The sequence below is a fragment of the Globicephala melas genome, chromosome 11, assembly GCF_963455315.2.
Source record: "Globicephala melas chromosome 11, mGloMel1.2, whole genome shotgun sequence".
NCBI lineage: Eukaryota > Metazoa > Chordata > Mammalia > Artiodactyla > Delphinidae > Globicephala > Globicephala melas.
In genome coordinates, this window is record NC_083324.2 from 78173477 (window position 1) to 78190124 (window position 16648).

The 16648-nt window shown below is 39.5% G+C and overlaps 1 protein-coding gene across 2 annotated transcripts in view; it reads left to right on the plus strand.

Moving 5' to 3' along the window:
* The first annotated feature begins 577 nt into the window (after positions 1–577).
* Positions 578–16648, plus strand: part of EFHC1 (EF-hand domain containing 1) — a 63079-nt gene continuing 47008 nt past the window's right edge. Inside the window, exons 1-2 of one of the 2 annotated variants that reach the window (XM_030870488.3) lie at positions 578–865; positions 8881–9102. In XM_030870488.3, coding sequence (XP_030726348.1) covers positions 803–865; positions 8881–9102 — 285 coding nt within the window. In that variant the 5' untranslated portion in view covers positions 578–802. The remainder of the gene's footprint in view (positions 866–8880; positions 9103–16648) is intronic. The other variant, XM_030870489.3, reaches the window with a different exon arrangement.

The following is a 16648-nucleotide window of genomic DNA, read 5'->3' on the forward strand; positions in this document are numbered from 1 at the left end:
GTTCTGATCTTTTCATTACAGCTGCAAGTAGGTAGATACTAGAGACGTGGAGAATTGACACAAGCGCCCTGTAGCTCTTCAGTCAACAAATATTGAGTGTCCTGCGGTGAATGTGTAAGACCCAAAGGCCCGGCCAACAACTGGGAGGGTGCAGAAGTGCAGGGATTGACAGTAGAATAAAGAAAGGTAAAGTGGAAAAAAACAGAATGCTGTAGTGGGAGGATTAGGGACCAGATGGTTGCATTTGTTCATTGAACATCCTTGAGCAACAGAGTTATAACCACGAATAATCCGCAACCCCTGGCCCCAGGGAAGCACGGGTCCGAGAAAGGTAACACTTTCAACCGGAACCAACCACTGACACTTCAGTGTGAACTGGGACAAGAGCCCTTTTCCCACAGGTGGGAGAAGAGAGAGCGGGCGGAGCGCGGTGAGGACTGCGTTGGAGCGAAGGAAGGACCGCCCCTTCCCCTCTAACTGATCTAAGGGCCCGCCCCGACCCCGGACCTCAAGGCGAGAACCATCCCGTCATCACAACAGCCTCCTCCCGCCCCTCCCACCCGCTCTCACTTCGCTGCGTCCCGAGAGGGGAGGGGCGGGGCCAGCTCGCCGAGGCCACACTCCCGCGAGAGCGCCCAGTCCCGCGGGCTGCGCACGCGCAGACCCAGCACGCCTGCGCCTCAGGCCCGGGCACTCTGCCGCGAGCGCTGGGAATGTTTGGCGTTACCAAGGAGCCGCTGGTCCCCCCGGCAAGGCGGGAGGACCAAACCCGACCGAGGTGGCCGCGGCGAGAGCGGCTGCGATGATGTCCAACCCAGTGCATGGCCTGCCCTGTCTCCCGGGCATGTCCTTTAAGGACTCCACGGTGAGGACTTCTCTGCCCACCCCCCTGCCCCCACCCCCGGGCGGCCTCGGAGGGCTTGCAGCTGCTCGAAAGATTGCGTCTCCCTTCTCGTCCGCTCGAGTTTGTCCTCTTTCCCTTCAAACCCGTCCCTCTGCCCCAACCTTGTTCTCTTTTCTCCCTCACCCAGCCTCACCCTCCCTGTCCCATTTTGCCCTCCGCCCATCCCTCTCTAGTTTTTCCACTCCACCCTGGCAGTGCGTTGGCCTCCCAGCGTTCTTACTTCCTGCTCTCCTCAAGCCTCTGCCTCCTCTAGATCACTGATTTCCCCGCCTTGCTCCCGAGCTCTCCCTCGGTCCTCTCCCTAGCTCATTCTCCCACCCCATACCCTTCTCTGATGAGCTCCACCCTTAAACCCTCCCTCCTAGTCTGGGCCCTTTCCCCGACTCAGCCTCTCTACACCTTCATCCTTATTTCCACAGCCCCATCCCACCCACTCTCCCCAGGCCTATCGTTCTCGCCCGCGTTCTTCCTCTTCTGAATCCTAGACCTAGTAAGGGCCCCCACTCCCAGCTGCATTTCCTGTCTTATTTACCACTTCCACCCATTGGCTTCTTTCTGCCAGGTCCTTTATTGCAGTCTCCTCCCTTCTTACTTATGCGTCTACCACACCTCATCCCTTTTCTACAGTCTGGTCCCACCTTCACCCTGTTCTTGTTTAACCTTCTTTCCCAGTTGTTCTTTCTCCAAAAGTTAGGCTTTCAGCACTTGGCCGTCTTCCTCCCAAACCATCCTCAGGTGCTTTGTAGGAGATAATTCCACATAAATTCCCTCCACTACTGTTGATTCGTTGCTGTTTTTTCTTCTCCTAGCCCTTTTCTTTTCGCTTTAACATTTTTCTAAAAGATTCCTATTTAGATTTTGTTTCACTCTTCCCCTACTTTGTGTTTTTAGTTGCATCCTGTAGACAAAATTGAAGAGAAAAAAAAATAGGCTTGTGTTTTTTTTCTCTGACATAGTTTAGCCCTTGACAAAATTATTATTTAATTCTGAAATTTCAGGGTTACTGAAATATATGTTGGAATATCAACATTAAGATTCAGTAGGCCGATAGGCTGATTATCAGAGATGAAACGATAATAATTTATATTTATATAGTTTAATAATTTAAACTATAAGTTCCTCTCCCTGATCATGAAGGTCAGATAAAATACATAGTCAATTTATTTTCTTTGGGAGAATGAATTGAAATTGAATGTTTGGTGAGGGAATTTGGATTCTGAATCTCTTCTTCACAGTTATTCCTGCATTAAGACACAGCATTGTAGATTTTTTGCTTCAGTGGACTTTTCAGTTTTATGAAACTTAAAAATGTTGTAGGCACGTTCCTGCCCTGTGCAGGGACAGCTTACCATTTGCTGTTGGTGAGTGTGGGTTACCCATGGGGCAGGGTTGATTTGATTTGGGATTACAGAGGTGTGGGTTGGAGGTGCCAGGCTCTGAGAACATATATTGCCGTACTACAAGTAAGATGAACTGTGCATTGGACATATTTCAAATTTTAAATACACTGGCCAAGTGTCAGCCAATTTGCCTTATTTTGATATGTGAAAAACATGATCACTATCTTCAGCCCTGAAAGACTAGGTGTGTGTAACTCTCAAGACCTTCAGAAGATGAACCACAGGAACTAAGGTGGGGAGCCTGAGGTGGTCTTGCCTGGGGTGCCCTTGAAGTCCACTGATAAAGGTCGTATAGCTGAGTGATGGTAGAGATGTCTGTCTCAAACGGGAAAAGCAAATGAAGCAGCTGATGTTGCTTCTGTCTTTAGAGGTGGGAGAAGAGGAGCTTGAAGTTACACAGGTTACCCAGTGATGAAGTCAACTCAGCCCATTTTGTTCTGTGTCATTTGTGTTATGTCCTGTCAACTGATATGTGACCCTGAATGTACAACCCATAAAATAAAGTTCACAGTCCATAACTCTTAGCAAAAGAAGTTTACTCTATTGCACCTTTTATGCTAGTACAGATCCTGAGAGATGGTTGGTTGGGCTGCAAAGAAATTAGGTAGGTAAGTCAGTAATTTTTTTCATAAAAAACATTTTATGATTTATGCGTGTATATATATGTATGTGTGTAAATATGATTTTGAAAGCAACATTGCGAAGAACAGAAAAAGGAAAAAAATTTCCATAAAATTAACATAATCTCTAATTTTCCCTTTCACTTTTTTCCAACTTTATTGAGATATAATTGACGTATAAATTTAAAGTGTGCAACCTGTTGATTTGATATGCTTGTATTTTGCAAAATGATCACCACCATAGCATTAGCTAACACCTCCATCCAGTCATATAATTACCATTTCCTTTTTGTGATGAGAACATTTAAGATCTACTCTCTTAACAACTTTGAAGTATATAATACACCATTGTTAGCTATAATCATCATGCTGTACATTAGATCCTCAGAATGATTTCATTTTATAACTGAATAAACTGGAAGTTTGTATCCTTTGACCACTCTCTCCCCATTTCTTCTACCTCCACCCCCTGGTAACCACCACTCTACTCTCTGTTTCTATGAGTTTGGATTTTTTAGATTCCACATATAAATGATATCATGCATACAGTATTTGTCTTTCTCTTGCTGAAGTTTTTCACTTGACATAATGCCCTCAAGTTTCATCCAAGTTGTCAGAAATGGTAGGATTTCCTTCTTTCTCATGGCTGCATACTATTTCATTGTATATACATGTATAAATATGTATATACACATTCATACACACATATATGTCATATCTTTATCCATTGCTTGAAACAGATTGTTTTCATAACTTGGCTATTATGAATAATGCTGTATTGAACAAGGGGGTGCAGGTATCTCTTCAAGATCCTCTTTTCATTACCTTTGGATATATACCCAGAAATGAGATAGCTGGATTGTATGGTAGTTCTGTTTTTAATTTTTTGAGGAACCTCCACACGGTTTTCCATAATGGCTGTACCAATTTACATTCCCACAAGGGTTTTTTTCTCCACATCCTTTTCAACAGTTGTTAGCTCTTGTCTTTTTGATGATAGCCATCCTAGCAGGTGTGAGATGTTATCTGATTGTGGTTTTAATTGGCATTTCCTTGATGATTAGTGATGTCAAGCACCTTTTCACATACCTCTTGGCCATTTGTATGTCTTCTTTTGGAAAAATATCTATTCAGTTCCTCCACCCATTTTTTTTTTCCTCTGCCCATTATTTAACCAGACTTTGTTTATTTGGATTGTTTTTGTTTTGCTATTGGGTTGTATGAGTTCTTTATATATTGGATATTAACCCCTTATTAGATACATGATCTGCACATTTTCCTCCCATTCTGTAGGTTGCCTTTTCATTTTGTTGATGGTTTCTTTTGCTGTGCAGAAGCTTTTTAATGTATCCCATTTATTTATTTATTTCTGCTTTTGTTTCTTATGCTTTTGTTGTCAGATCCAAAAAATCATTGCCTAGAACAATGTCAAGGAGCTTTCCTATGTTTTCTTCTAGGAGTTTTACAGTTTCAGGTCTTACGTTTAAGTCTAATCCATTTTGAATTAATTTTTGTGAGTGGTGTAAGATAGGGATCCAGTTTCATTCTTCTGCATGTGGTTATCCAGTTTTCCCAACACCATTTATTGAAGAGACTATCCTTTTTTCATTGTGTATTCTTGGCTTTCTTGCCAAAGGTTAGTTGACTGTATATGTGAGGGTTCATTTCTGGGCTCTACATTCTGTTCCATTGGTCTATGTGTCTATTTTTCTGCCAATACATATTGTTTTGATTACTGTAGTTTTGAAGTATAGTTTGAAATCAGGATGCCTCCAACTTTGTTGTTCTTTCTCAGGATTGCTTGGCTATTAAGAGTCTTTTGTGGCTCCATAAAAATTTTAGGATTTTTTTTTTCTATTTTTGTGAAAAATGCCATTGGAATTTTGATACTGATTGCATTGACTCTTAGATGGCTTCGGGTAGTATGGACATTTTAGTAATATTAATTCTTCCAAAACATGAATATGCGTTTCTTTTCATTTATTTGTGTTATCTTCAGTTTCTTTCATCAAAAGCTTGTAGTTTTCAGTGTACAGGCCTTTCACCTCCTTGGTTAAATTTATTCCTAAGTATTTTATTGTTTTTGATGCTATCATAAATGAGATTGTTTTCTTAATTTCTCTTTCAGTTAGTTCACTGTTGGTGTGTAGAAACACAGCTGATTTTTTGTATGTTGATTTCTGTATCCTGGAATTTTACTGAATTTGTTGACTCGTTCTAACAGTTTTTTGGTGGAGTCATTAAGGTTTATAAGTATAAGATCATATCATCTGCAAACAAAGACAGTTTTACTTCTTCCTTTCCTATTTGGATGCCATTTATTTCTTTTTCTTGCCTGATTGCTCTAACAAGGACTTCCAGTACTATGTTGAATAGTAATGGTGAGAGTAGGCATTCTTGTCTTGTTACTGATCTTAGAGGAAAAGCTTTCCACCTTTCACCTTTGAGTATGATGTTAGTTGTAGGTTTGTCATCTATGGACTTTATTGTGTTGAGGTATGTTCCTTCTATACCCAATTTTTTGAGCATTTTTATCATGAAAGGATATTGTATTTTGCCAAATGCATTTTCTGCATCTGTTGAGATGATCATGTGATTTTTATCTTTCATTCTGTTGATGTGATGTATCACATTTATTTATTTGCACATGTTAAACCATCCTTGCATCTCAGAAATCAGTCCCACTTGACCATGGTGTGTGACTCTTTTAATGTGCTGTTGAATTTGGTTTGCTGGTATTTTGTTGAGGATTTTTACATCTGTGTTCATCAGAGATATTGGTCTGTAATTTTCTTGTAGTTTCCTTATCTGGCTTTGGTATCAGGGTAATGCTAGTTTTATAAAATGAGTTTGGGAGTGTTCCCTCCTCTTCAGTTTTTTGGAAGCATTTGAGAAGGACTGGCATTAATTCTGCTTTAAATGTTTGGTAGAATTCACCAGTGAAACCACCTGGTCCCAAGCTTTTCTCTATTTGGAGGTTTTTGATTACTGATTCAGTTTCCTTGTTATTGGTCTGTTCAGATTTTCTATTTCTTCATGATTCAATCTTGCTAGGTTGTACATTTCTAGGAATTTATCGATTTCTTCTAGGTTATCCAGTTTGTTGGCATGTAATTATTCATAGTAGACTCTCATGCTTCTTTGTATTTCTATACTACTAGTTATAATGTCTCCCTTTTCATTTCTGATTTTATTTGAGTCCTCTCTCTTTTTTCTTAATCAGTTAGCTAAAGGTTTGTCAATTTTGTTTTGTCTTTTCAAAAAAACAGCTTAGTTTCTTTGATCATTTCTATTGTTTTTCTAGTGTCTATTTCATTTATTTCTGCTCTGATCTTTATTATTTCCTTTCTTCTGCTGACTTTGGGCTTAGTTCTTCTTTTTCTAGTTTCTTGAGGTATAAAGCAAAGTGGTTTATTTGAGATCTTATTTCTCAATGCAGGCATATATCATTATAAACTTAAACCTGCTCTTGCAGCATCCTGTAGATTTTCATTTTTGTGCTTCCATTTTCATCTGTTCAAGATTTTTTAAATTTCCCTTTGATTTCTTTGACTCATTGGTTGTTCAGGAGTGTGTTTTTTAATTTTCACATATTTGTGAATTTTCCAGCTTTCCTCCACTTACTGATTTCTAGTTTCATGCCATTGTAATTGGAAAAGACACTTGGTATGATTTCAGTCTTCTTAAATTGCTGAGACTTATTTTGTGGCCTATCATATCTATACTGGAGAATGTTTTGCACATGCTTGAGAATAAAGAGTACTGCTGTTGAATGGATTGTTCTGTATGTGTGTGTTAGGTCTCTTTGATCTAAAGTATGGTTCAAGTGCAGTGTTTTCCTTGTTGATTTTTTTTATCTGGCTGATCTGTCCATTGTTGAGAGTGGGGTATTGAAGTCCCTTGCTATAATTGTTTTGTTGTCTATTTCGCCCTTCAGATCAACCGTATTTGTTCACATAAAAATCTACCCTTTTACTCCCCGCCCCTTATTTTTTTGATGTCACCATTTACATCTTTTTGTATTGTGTATCCATTAACAAATTGTTGAAGCTAGGGTTAAGTGGTCTTTATAGTAAAGTAGATAACACATCACCATGTTACAGTATTAGGGTGTCTCCGTTTACCTTTACCAGTGTGTTGTATAGTTTCATGTTACTAATAAACACCTTTTTGTTTCAGCTCAGAACTCTTCAGCATTTCATGTAAGGCAGACTTAGTGGTGACGAAGTCCTTTAGCTTATACTTATTAGGAAAAGTCTTTATCTTGCCTTCATTTCTGAAGGACAACTTTTCTGGGTAAAGTACTCTTGGTTGGCAGTTTTTTTCTTCATCGCTTTCTAGAGGCCTAAGCTGGCTGCCTGTGTGGTTCCTGGGCTCTGCTGGGGACAGGGGAGAGGAGGGAGCCAGGAGGGACTCAGGTGGTGGCCTGGGCAACCCTGAATGCCTGTGGGACAAAAGCTGGTGAAGTCTGCAGGGGCTACATGGCAGCTGCAGCTATGCTGGCTGTTGGCTGTGGGTCAAAATCTGCTGTTTGTCTGCCAAGCAGGTCTCTGTGAACCACAGTGGCTCCCACTGAATGGGTGCTGCCAGTAGCCCCTACCTTTTTCTTCCTTGTTCCTAACTGGCTCTGTACACTTCTACTTCACTAGTCTGTGGGGTGAAACTGAGGTGGGACCTTCATGCAGTGTCTCCAAACGACTGGAGAGCTGACTGCCCACCCTGCTTTTCCTTTCCTGGTTGAGGGGAAGTTGCCTCCTGGGGCTGAACAGTGCTGGCTTGGGGGATGGGATGATGCAGAGAAAATGGGTTGTCTTCCTTCTCTTGCTGTGTGAATATCCTCAGTTTTTTGTTTTACTGTGTTGCTGAAACCTCCTGAATGGACTCTGGACCTCTTCCAGAGGTGTTCATGGACAGCTGTCCAACCACTGATCTTTGTGGAGGGATGGGGAGGCTGGGTATCCTATGCCACTGTTTTGGTCTCCTCTGCCTTCAAAAATATTTCCTTTCCACTTTTTTTCTGTAATCTTTTGTTTTTTCCATTTACCAATAAAAATGTGTTGATTGTAAAAAAAAAAAAAAGAAACCATAATTCAGAAATGTATAGTACAGACAGAGAACATTCTCCAAGTCTAGCCTTTTTTGTGCACGTGTTTGCATGCTTATAATTAATATGCATATAATTTTGTAAGCTGCTTTTTTGGACTTATTAAATCATAAATATTTTTCCCAGATTACCACATGGTCTTTAATGGCTGCATAATAGCCCGTTAGGTGAGCTTTCCATCAGTTACTCATGCTTGTCTTTTAGATTGTTTCCCATGGCGTGTTTTAGTATTGTAATTATAACTATTATAATTTACTATTATAATTATAACTATTGAACATTATAATGGTCAGCCTTAGGCATATTGTTCTTTCCTGTAATTTTGGGTTATATCCTTAAAGGACTGGGGGTGGAATTATTGAGTTCAAGTCTGTTCAATTTAAGTCTGTAATATCCATTTGCTTTCCAAAAAGTTATATGAATATATTAGCATCACTGTAGCAAGAGGGCCATTGTTTCATTTCAGGTAAAAATTCATTTCACAGAACTAGATCTTCTCAGTTCCATGGTTTATGACCACCAGATAAAATGAAAAACATGGGAAGACTAGTACAAAATTAGGAGTATACGTGAGATAATATTTTAGCCTTTTGTGGAAAGTGAGCTGGTAATTAAATTGGACTTTCAGCAGCAGGGCTTTAAGTTTTATTTTAAGCTCAGGCTGCTGCATCCCTCCTCCTTTCTGGCCGAGTGTTTTAGCTTAAAATACAAGAGCCTTCTAAAGTAGGTAAACTTTCTGATGTAAGGTTTGTGGATGTTTATAAACAAAGGTTGAAGTTATATTTTTGAAAGTTAGCTTTTTTACCCAACAAATATTTATAATATAAAGACACACTTCGTTTTTTTCTTCAGAAAACAGCATTTCCTAGAAGCCAGACGCTTGGCTATAGGAATGGCTATGCAGTTGTTCGACATCCAACAGTTGGGATCAGCGGAGACCGGCTCCAGGTCAGCCAGCTGTCTCAGGCTGAGCTGGACAAGCTGGCCAGCAAGGCACCAATCCTCACATACGGCCAGCCCAAGCAGGCCCCGCGCGCAGAATTCATTCCTGCCTATGTGGCTTTCGACAAAAAGGTATCATCTGGGATGGAAGGGTACCCCTTGAATTCAAATCTCTGAGAGCCAACTGTTTGCAGAAAAGTCAACAGTAAACCACAGCCTTTCCAGATACTCTGAGGAGAAAATTGTTCAAATGCCTCAACCCTTAGTCATAGACAGCTGAACTCAGGATTGAAAGACCCTTTCTTTACTCAGGAAGCCGATTACAGAAAATAATTCCCTGTAGACGTCACTGAAATATTTTCTAAATACAGTTTAAAAAAGTTGGATGAGTTCTGAATTCTTGAGTTCATATTGCTATGTTTACCTGTTCTGTGTTTTCTACTTTTTAAAAATCCTGTATTCTGTAGTAATGACAAATCCTTAATCTCTGTGTAGTGCAGAGTGTCATCGTGACAATGACTTCATCTGTTGTTGGTTTTCTCCAGGCTGTCTCCATAAGTTTTGTTTTTCAGGGAACATTTCAGATTTGGCATAATATAACCAAAGGGTAGTATAACATTTTTGTTTGTGTCTTATTTACCCTTATGCTTTTGTAATGTGAGTTACTTTATTTCCGTCTGTTAACATTTCCACAGCATCCTTGATTTTCCTTGTCACTGAGCTTCCTCTTTTCACTAAGGTGAGCTTGTCCTAACCCTAGCCATGCAGCAGAATTACTGGTGGGACTTTTAAGAAACTTGAATGTTGCCCCAGCCCTCACTGATTCTAATTTCTAGATGATTTTTGTGTATAACTGGCTGTGAGAACTACTGACTAGTTTTTACAAGTTAGCTTTCTTCATTTACTCCTAGCCTATCTTATTTCTCTCTTTTTTTGGTCTTACGTTTCATTTTATTATTTTTGTTAAATGTCTATACCATTTTCATCCAGCTGGCCAATCTTTATTAATAAATAAAAATTTATTAATAAAGGTATTTTGTACCTTCCAGCCTCTGTTGAAGCTAGAGGCTGGAAGGTACAAAATAATCTAGTGGTGAAAATATGCCATTTACATTAATAATCACTTAATTAAAAATTTTTTTAATGTATCAGACATAATCTATATCATCTCCCCTTCCCCATCTCAACTAACTCATTTGATACAAACACGTTGACATGTCCACTTATAGGCTGAACCTAAACATCCATATCAATGATATGATTGGGTATTTCTTTACCTTTTTCTTGTTTCTCTTGTTTATTTGCAGCTGTGACAGGCACTGCAAAACCAGTAGAAAAGGGAAAGGGGGGAAAATACAAGAGAGGAGTGGGATAGGCATTTAACAGTTTATCAAGATACAAATGGTTAGGTTCAGTTTTTACTGAAAACAATCGCAAATAACTATCGTAAACTAGAACGTGATAAAGTATTAATGAGGGACTTCCCTGATGGTCCAGTGGTTAAGACTTTGCCTTCCAATGCAGGGGGTGCAGGTTCGACCCCTGGTCGGGGAGCTAAGATCCCACATGCCTCGCGACCAAAAAACCAAAACATAAAACAGAAGCAATATTGTAACAAATTCAGTAAAGACTTAAGAAAAAAAGTATTAATGAAATTCAAAGAGGGAGAATTGTGCCAGAATAGGAAATAAGCTTCTCAGTTTTTGTCTTTCTATGTAATTTTATGCTAATTGTCATTACTTAATTTATACTTTTAAAATATTATTTGTAATTCATTTCTTTAAAGATAGTGCTCTTGAATATTTACATTTTTGTTTTCCTATTCGTTTTACTTGGATCATCACCATTTTCTATAAATGATTCTTACCATAGATAATGAGGTAGAGTAGTTAAATGCATGGTTTTGAAACTAGGAATTTTTTTTGTGATAAGAAAACTATGGGTTTTCTGAATTAGATCAGAGTTTAAATTTTTTGGTAATACCCAGAAGTCCACATACTAGCCAACATATTTGTCCATGTTTTGGACATTCTTTGTACCGTTCCTCATCCTTAGAATGTAAGTATTTCTTACACAGATTATAAAGACCAGGATATCTCCAAGGAGTGCCTGCATCTTTCTCTTTTGCTCCCATACGGTTCTCGTCATCATCACCCACTGTATCCATTTCCCAGGCTAACTTCCCACTCTGTGTTCCTGGTGTTCTTCTTTCATCCTCTTCATCTTTAACTTCCATCCTGCTGCCATTTCAAACACTCAGGTGAGTATTTCTCTACCTAGGGTCATACCATCCTGTCTTAAGAAACCTTCTTTCTACTTGTAACCCTTTAAGCAACTTTTTTCCTCACTTGATTGTCACTTCACTTAGAAGCTGACTTCTTCACCCTCGAGCCCCAAACTACTTTTTCTTAGTAGCCAGTGTTGTTTTACTTGTCAGATCTGGAGAGGTTTTCTTTACCAGCATTCTCTTTTACCTGTTTACAACATCTGCCATTGCTGACCCCCTTTCCTCTTTGAAACTCTGCTTTTCTTTTGCTACCAGGACTCTTCACTCTCCTGGTTTTCTTCTCTCTATCTCTCTCAATGCTCCTGCTCTGGCCTTCCTTCCTCCTCTCATTTATTAACGGTAAGTGTTTTCAAGGTTCTGTTCTCATTCCTTATTCTGTATTGTTGAGAGATTTCACCCACTTTTGTGTTTTCAGCTGTCATCTCAAGGTAGACAACTATCAATGTTTATTTCCAATTCTGACCTTATTGAAACTCCAGACCTGCCGCGGAATCTCTTAACCTGATGAGCTGTTGGCACCTCAGGGTCTGTGTGTCTGTAGCTCAGCTCATCACCTTTTCCCGCAAATGTGCTCTTTCTGTGTTCCCCTCGGTAATCCAAGCTTGAAGAGCTTGAAACCTGAGCCGCGTTTGGCTCTTTCTTGCTTCACTCCCCACATTCAGTGATTTGCCGAGTCGAGTATCTCTCACTTCCCTTTCCTCTCCCGCTATCTTAGTCCAGACAAGCAGCGTGTTAACAGCTAACATGTCGTTAACTGTTGTATTAGTCTCATGTTTTTTATGCTCATAACAGGTCTACTGCTTGCTTTATTCCCCAAAGCACAGCTCTGATGATATCACTTCTCTGGGGGGACATTACCACTACCCAGCTGCTCTAGCCCCCAGTTGAAAGTCATCCTTTTTAAAAAATTTTTTTAATTTTATTTTTTTAATTGAAGTATAGTTGATTTACAATGTGTGTTTCAGGTGTACAGCAAAGTGGTTCAGTTATACATATATATATATATCTATTCTTTTTCAGATTCTTTTCCCTCATTATTATAAGGTTATTATACAAAATATTGAGTATAGTTCCCTGAGTTATACAGTGGGTCCTTGTTGATTATTTATTTCACATGTAGCAGTATGTATCTGTTAATCTCAAACTCCTAATTTATCCCCCACTTCCTGAAAGTCATCCTTGACTCTTCTTTTCCCTCAAAACCCACATCCAATCTTATCATCAAGCTCTGTCATTTCTGTCTCTAAAATATATAACTAATCCATTTACATATTTCCAACTCCACTATTAACATTAATTCATTTGCCACAGAACAACCAGGCCTGTCTTTTAAAAATAAATATCAGAACATGTCACGTACTGACCAAAATACTTCTCCACGGCTTTCTCATCATATATACAACTGTACAGGTTCCCTGCAGTCACCACGAGACCTGGCCCTCCCTGCTGTTTCTGCAGCTTTTTCCTGGGCCTCTCTTTTCCTCACCCACTGTGTTTCAGTCACACTAGATTTATTTTCCTTATTTTCTTGAGATTGTAATACACCACCCCAGGACCTTTGCATGTGCTGTTCCTGGAATAGCTTTCCCTCTGCTCTTAAGCAGCTGACTCCATCTCATCCTTCAGTGTGACTTACTGTGAAGCTTTTTCTGGCCACTATGCTAAGGTGGTCCCTCCGTATTTTTCTCTGTCATTTTTTTGTTTCCTTCACAGTGGTGTATTACAGTTTGTGTTGCTGATTTGTTTAGTGTTTATCTGTCCTACTTGAGTGTATACTTCATTAGCGCAAGGACTCATCTGGTCTATTCTGTGATTGGTACTCAATAAATATTAGTTGAAAAAAATGAGATGAATCATTATTTAAGAAATAAAATTAACATATTAGTGTCAATGCTGAAAATTGGCAAGCTGAGCATGCAATGCTCAGATATAATAGAGAAAACTAAAAAATAATTTAAAAAGTGTACCTAGGCTTTTTATAATTGTATGTGATATGAAAATATTCAGCATCTTCCCCATCAATTTGACATCATTGCGAGTAGTTCCAAGTTTCTTGGGGCATTCTGAGCACTTCCTGGGAGTTAGGAGACTTGGATTCTAATTCTGGGTGTTGTGTTGGCACCTTGAGGACTCTCGGTATTTAGTGTCCTCATCTATATAATTAGTTAGAATACATGTAGGAATCTATCCAGCTGTAAAATACCATGAAAAATAAATTTTTAAACACAGTATCTAAATATTACTTTTTCCTTCCTTTTTAATATATTTCCTTCTTATTCTACCTGGGAAAGCTAATGTTATCTTAACTACTTGCTAAACAGTTTTCCTAGATTAACTCTTTCCTAGTCATTTCTTTCTGGGTGGAGCACAGAACTCTTAATTCTGTTCTTAATAAGTAGCTAAGTGCCTTTTTGTTTTTTGGGGTTTTTTTTTTTTGCGGTACGCGGGCCTCTCATCGCTGTGGCCTCTCCCCCTGCGGAGCACAGGCTCCGGACGCACAGGCCCAGCGGCCATGCCCCACGGGCCCAGCCGCTCCACGGCATATGGGATCTTCCCAGACCGGGGCACGAACCCGTGTCCCTTGCATCGGCAGGTGGACCCTCAACCACTGCGCCACCAGGGAAGCCCCTAAGTGCCTTTTTGATTAACAGTCAAATAAATAAGTACATTCAGGGTTAGAGTATTTCTTCCTGAGTCTTCACATGTTGGTCTGGCTCTCTGTAATATGACTTACGTGGTGAAAACATGTAGTTTTAGCCATACGTATAGATCATATGCCAGAGGAAACCCAAGTACTTTATTGCACAAACTGATTCATATTAAAAAATCAGAGATAAATGTACAGACAGAAAAAAACTTCTAGGGTTTTTTTTTTTTAATGGGTAAAATTTTTTACCACTTACAGTTTATGTCAGACAACAAACTCCCAAATAACCGAGAACATAAGAATTTAGTGCCCTAGTTAACTGAATAGTCAGTTTCTTCAATAAATGCCAAATATACCATATATACATAATCAGTTACTTCTTTTCCCTGCACAATTTGAATGTACTAGAATGAATATAAAGCGAACACTTTTACTGTGCATTAATTTTGCATTATTTAATTTTTCTTTGCTTCAAAAGGAATGTTTTGGATTTTACAAAGTGATCATGTGGTCACAATTCACTACTGTAAATGTACAAAGATAGGAGATTAGGATTCATTTGTACTGATCACATGGCATAAGTCTATAAGGTTTGTTTTTAAATAACTCATTATCATTAACATTTTAAAAAACAGAATGCAAAAAATTCTGATTATTTGAGCCTTTAAAATGTGTGTGTATCTTTTCCCAGCCTCCCATTCTGAGGCCGGGTTCCTGTTGCCAAAGGTATTTTCATCCCCTTCATCTTAGAAAACAGATGGCATAGGAAACTGGAGGTGCCCCAGGCTTCAATCTTTCGTTTTCTTCTTTGTCTATGCTCACTACTTTGGTCCAGACTCATGCCTTGAAATGTCCTTTACACAAGCAGTCCCCAAGCTTTTTGGCACCTCAGACCGGTTTCGTGGAAGACGGTTTTTCCACGGACCCCGGGGAGAGGGGCGGGTAAAGGTTTTGGGATGATTCAAGCACATTACACTTACTGTGCACTTTATTTCTATTATTATTATATTGTAATATATAATGAAATAATTCTGCTGACAGGAGGCGGAGCTCAGGTGGTAACGCAATCGATGGGGAGCAGCTGTAAATACGGATGAAGTTTCAGTTGCCCGCCAGCCACCCATGTCCTGCTGTGCGGCCCGGGGGTTGGACCCCTGCTTTACACAGTGAATTGTGTCCTGAATTCTACATGTAACTGCCTATCTGACATCTCCTCTTGAATGTTCAATGGATATCTGAAACTAAACGTGTTCAAAACCGAACCCCTAATTTTGTTTCCCACCCCCCCAAACCTGCTCCACTGCATTCTGCTCTGTATCAGATTGATAGCAGTTCCATTTTCTCGGTTGCTCAGGTCAGAATGTTGAGTCATCCTGATTCTCCTCTAATACTGACTTCTTTCCCAAAACCCAGCCCTGCGTCTCAGGTTGCCTCCTGCCACAGTAACTGTGCATGCTGAATTCAGGAAGTCTAAAATCCAGCTCACCGTCTGCTCTACAGAGTTATCTTCTCAGGTAAATCTGTGTAAGCCTGTGGCTCAGGTACAGACCATTTCGTACGTGAATTACTGATCATGTCCCCTTTCAATTCTTTGCAACTGTTGTAAAATGTTACTTTAAAAGGATCTTTGTCTTTTGCTTTTACCATATGATTTTTCTCCTTTAAACATTCCATTACATTCATCCATCTCATCTTTTTATTAGGAGTTTTAAGGTCTTGACTCCATTATATTCATATTTCTCCTATGCAACTGCCCGTTCTCTTTTGCTTTTTATCTTGTTCTTCCACAGCAGACATTATACATTATCTCATCTTCCCATCCATTGAACCATAATTGTCTTCACTAAAGAGTCTCCTTGGTTTGTTCCTCTTACTCTAGTAGAGGTTTGGGTTAACACTCTTGCCTCCCTGAAGCATCATTCTAATACGTTCTTGCCCTGAAAAGAAGTATTAAAAATAGAATTATAGACATTTAAAAATCCCAACGCATGTCAACATGAGCTTTTTTTTTTTTTTGGCCACGCCGCGCCACTTGTAGGATCTTAGTGCACAGACCAGGGCTCGAACCGGCGTCCTTGTCAGTGAAAGCACAGAGTCCTAACCACTGGACCACCAGGGAATTCCCAACATAAGCTTTTTATATTATTTTTAAGTGTTTTTTCAAATGTACAGTAGATGTGTCATTTTGACTTTACACTGATGCTGATGCTTCCAGAGGACCTAGGATTTGCTTCATCTAGGATAGATGTTTCTGAGCACAATGAGGGTATTGACATGCCACCCAAGAGTCTGTGGTGGATTGTTGATTTGAGAGTCATTCATACAAAGTCTCTAAGAATGAATATGTCATTAATGTGCATCTACAAGGGACTGCACTCCTAAAGAAACGGACTGGAGACTTCATTTTCATTTTGAAACCAAAAGTCATAGTCTCTTATTCTTTCTGGAAATTCTAAGAGGGATTTTTGACATTGAAGTAAAGCTAGTAGAGTTAAGATCTTTAAGCCATCTTGTCAAGGAACGTGTTAATAAACAGTCTACACGTAGTTTGAATATTTAGAGCAGAGGCCAGCAGGCTTTTTCTGTGAAGAGCCAAATAATAAATATTTTGGGCTTTGCAGCTGTCTTTGTCTGTTCGAGCTGCCATAATAAAATACAGACAAACAGGTGACTTAAACAATAGAAATTAATTTTCTCAAAGTTCTGGAGGCTTCAAGTTCAAGATCAGGACTCCTGCTAATTTG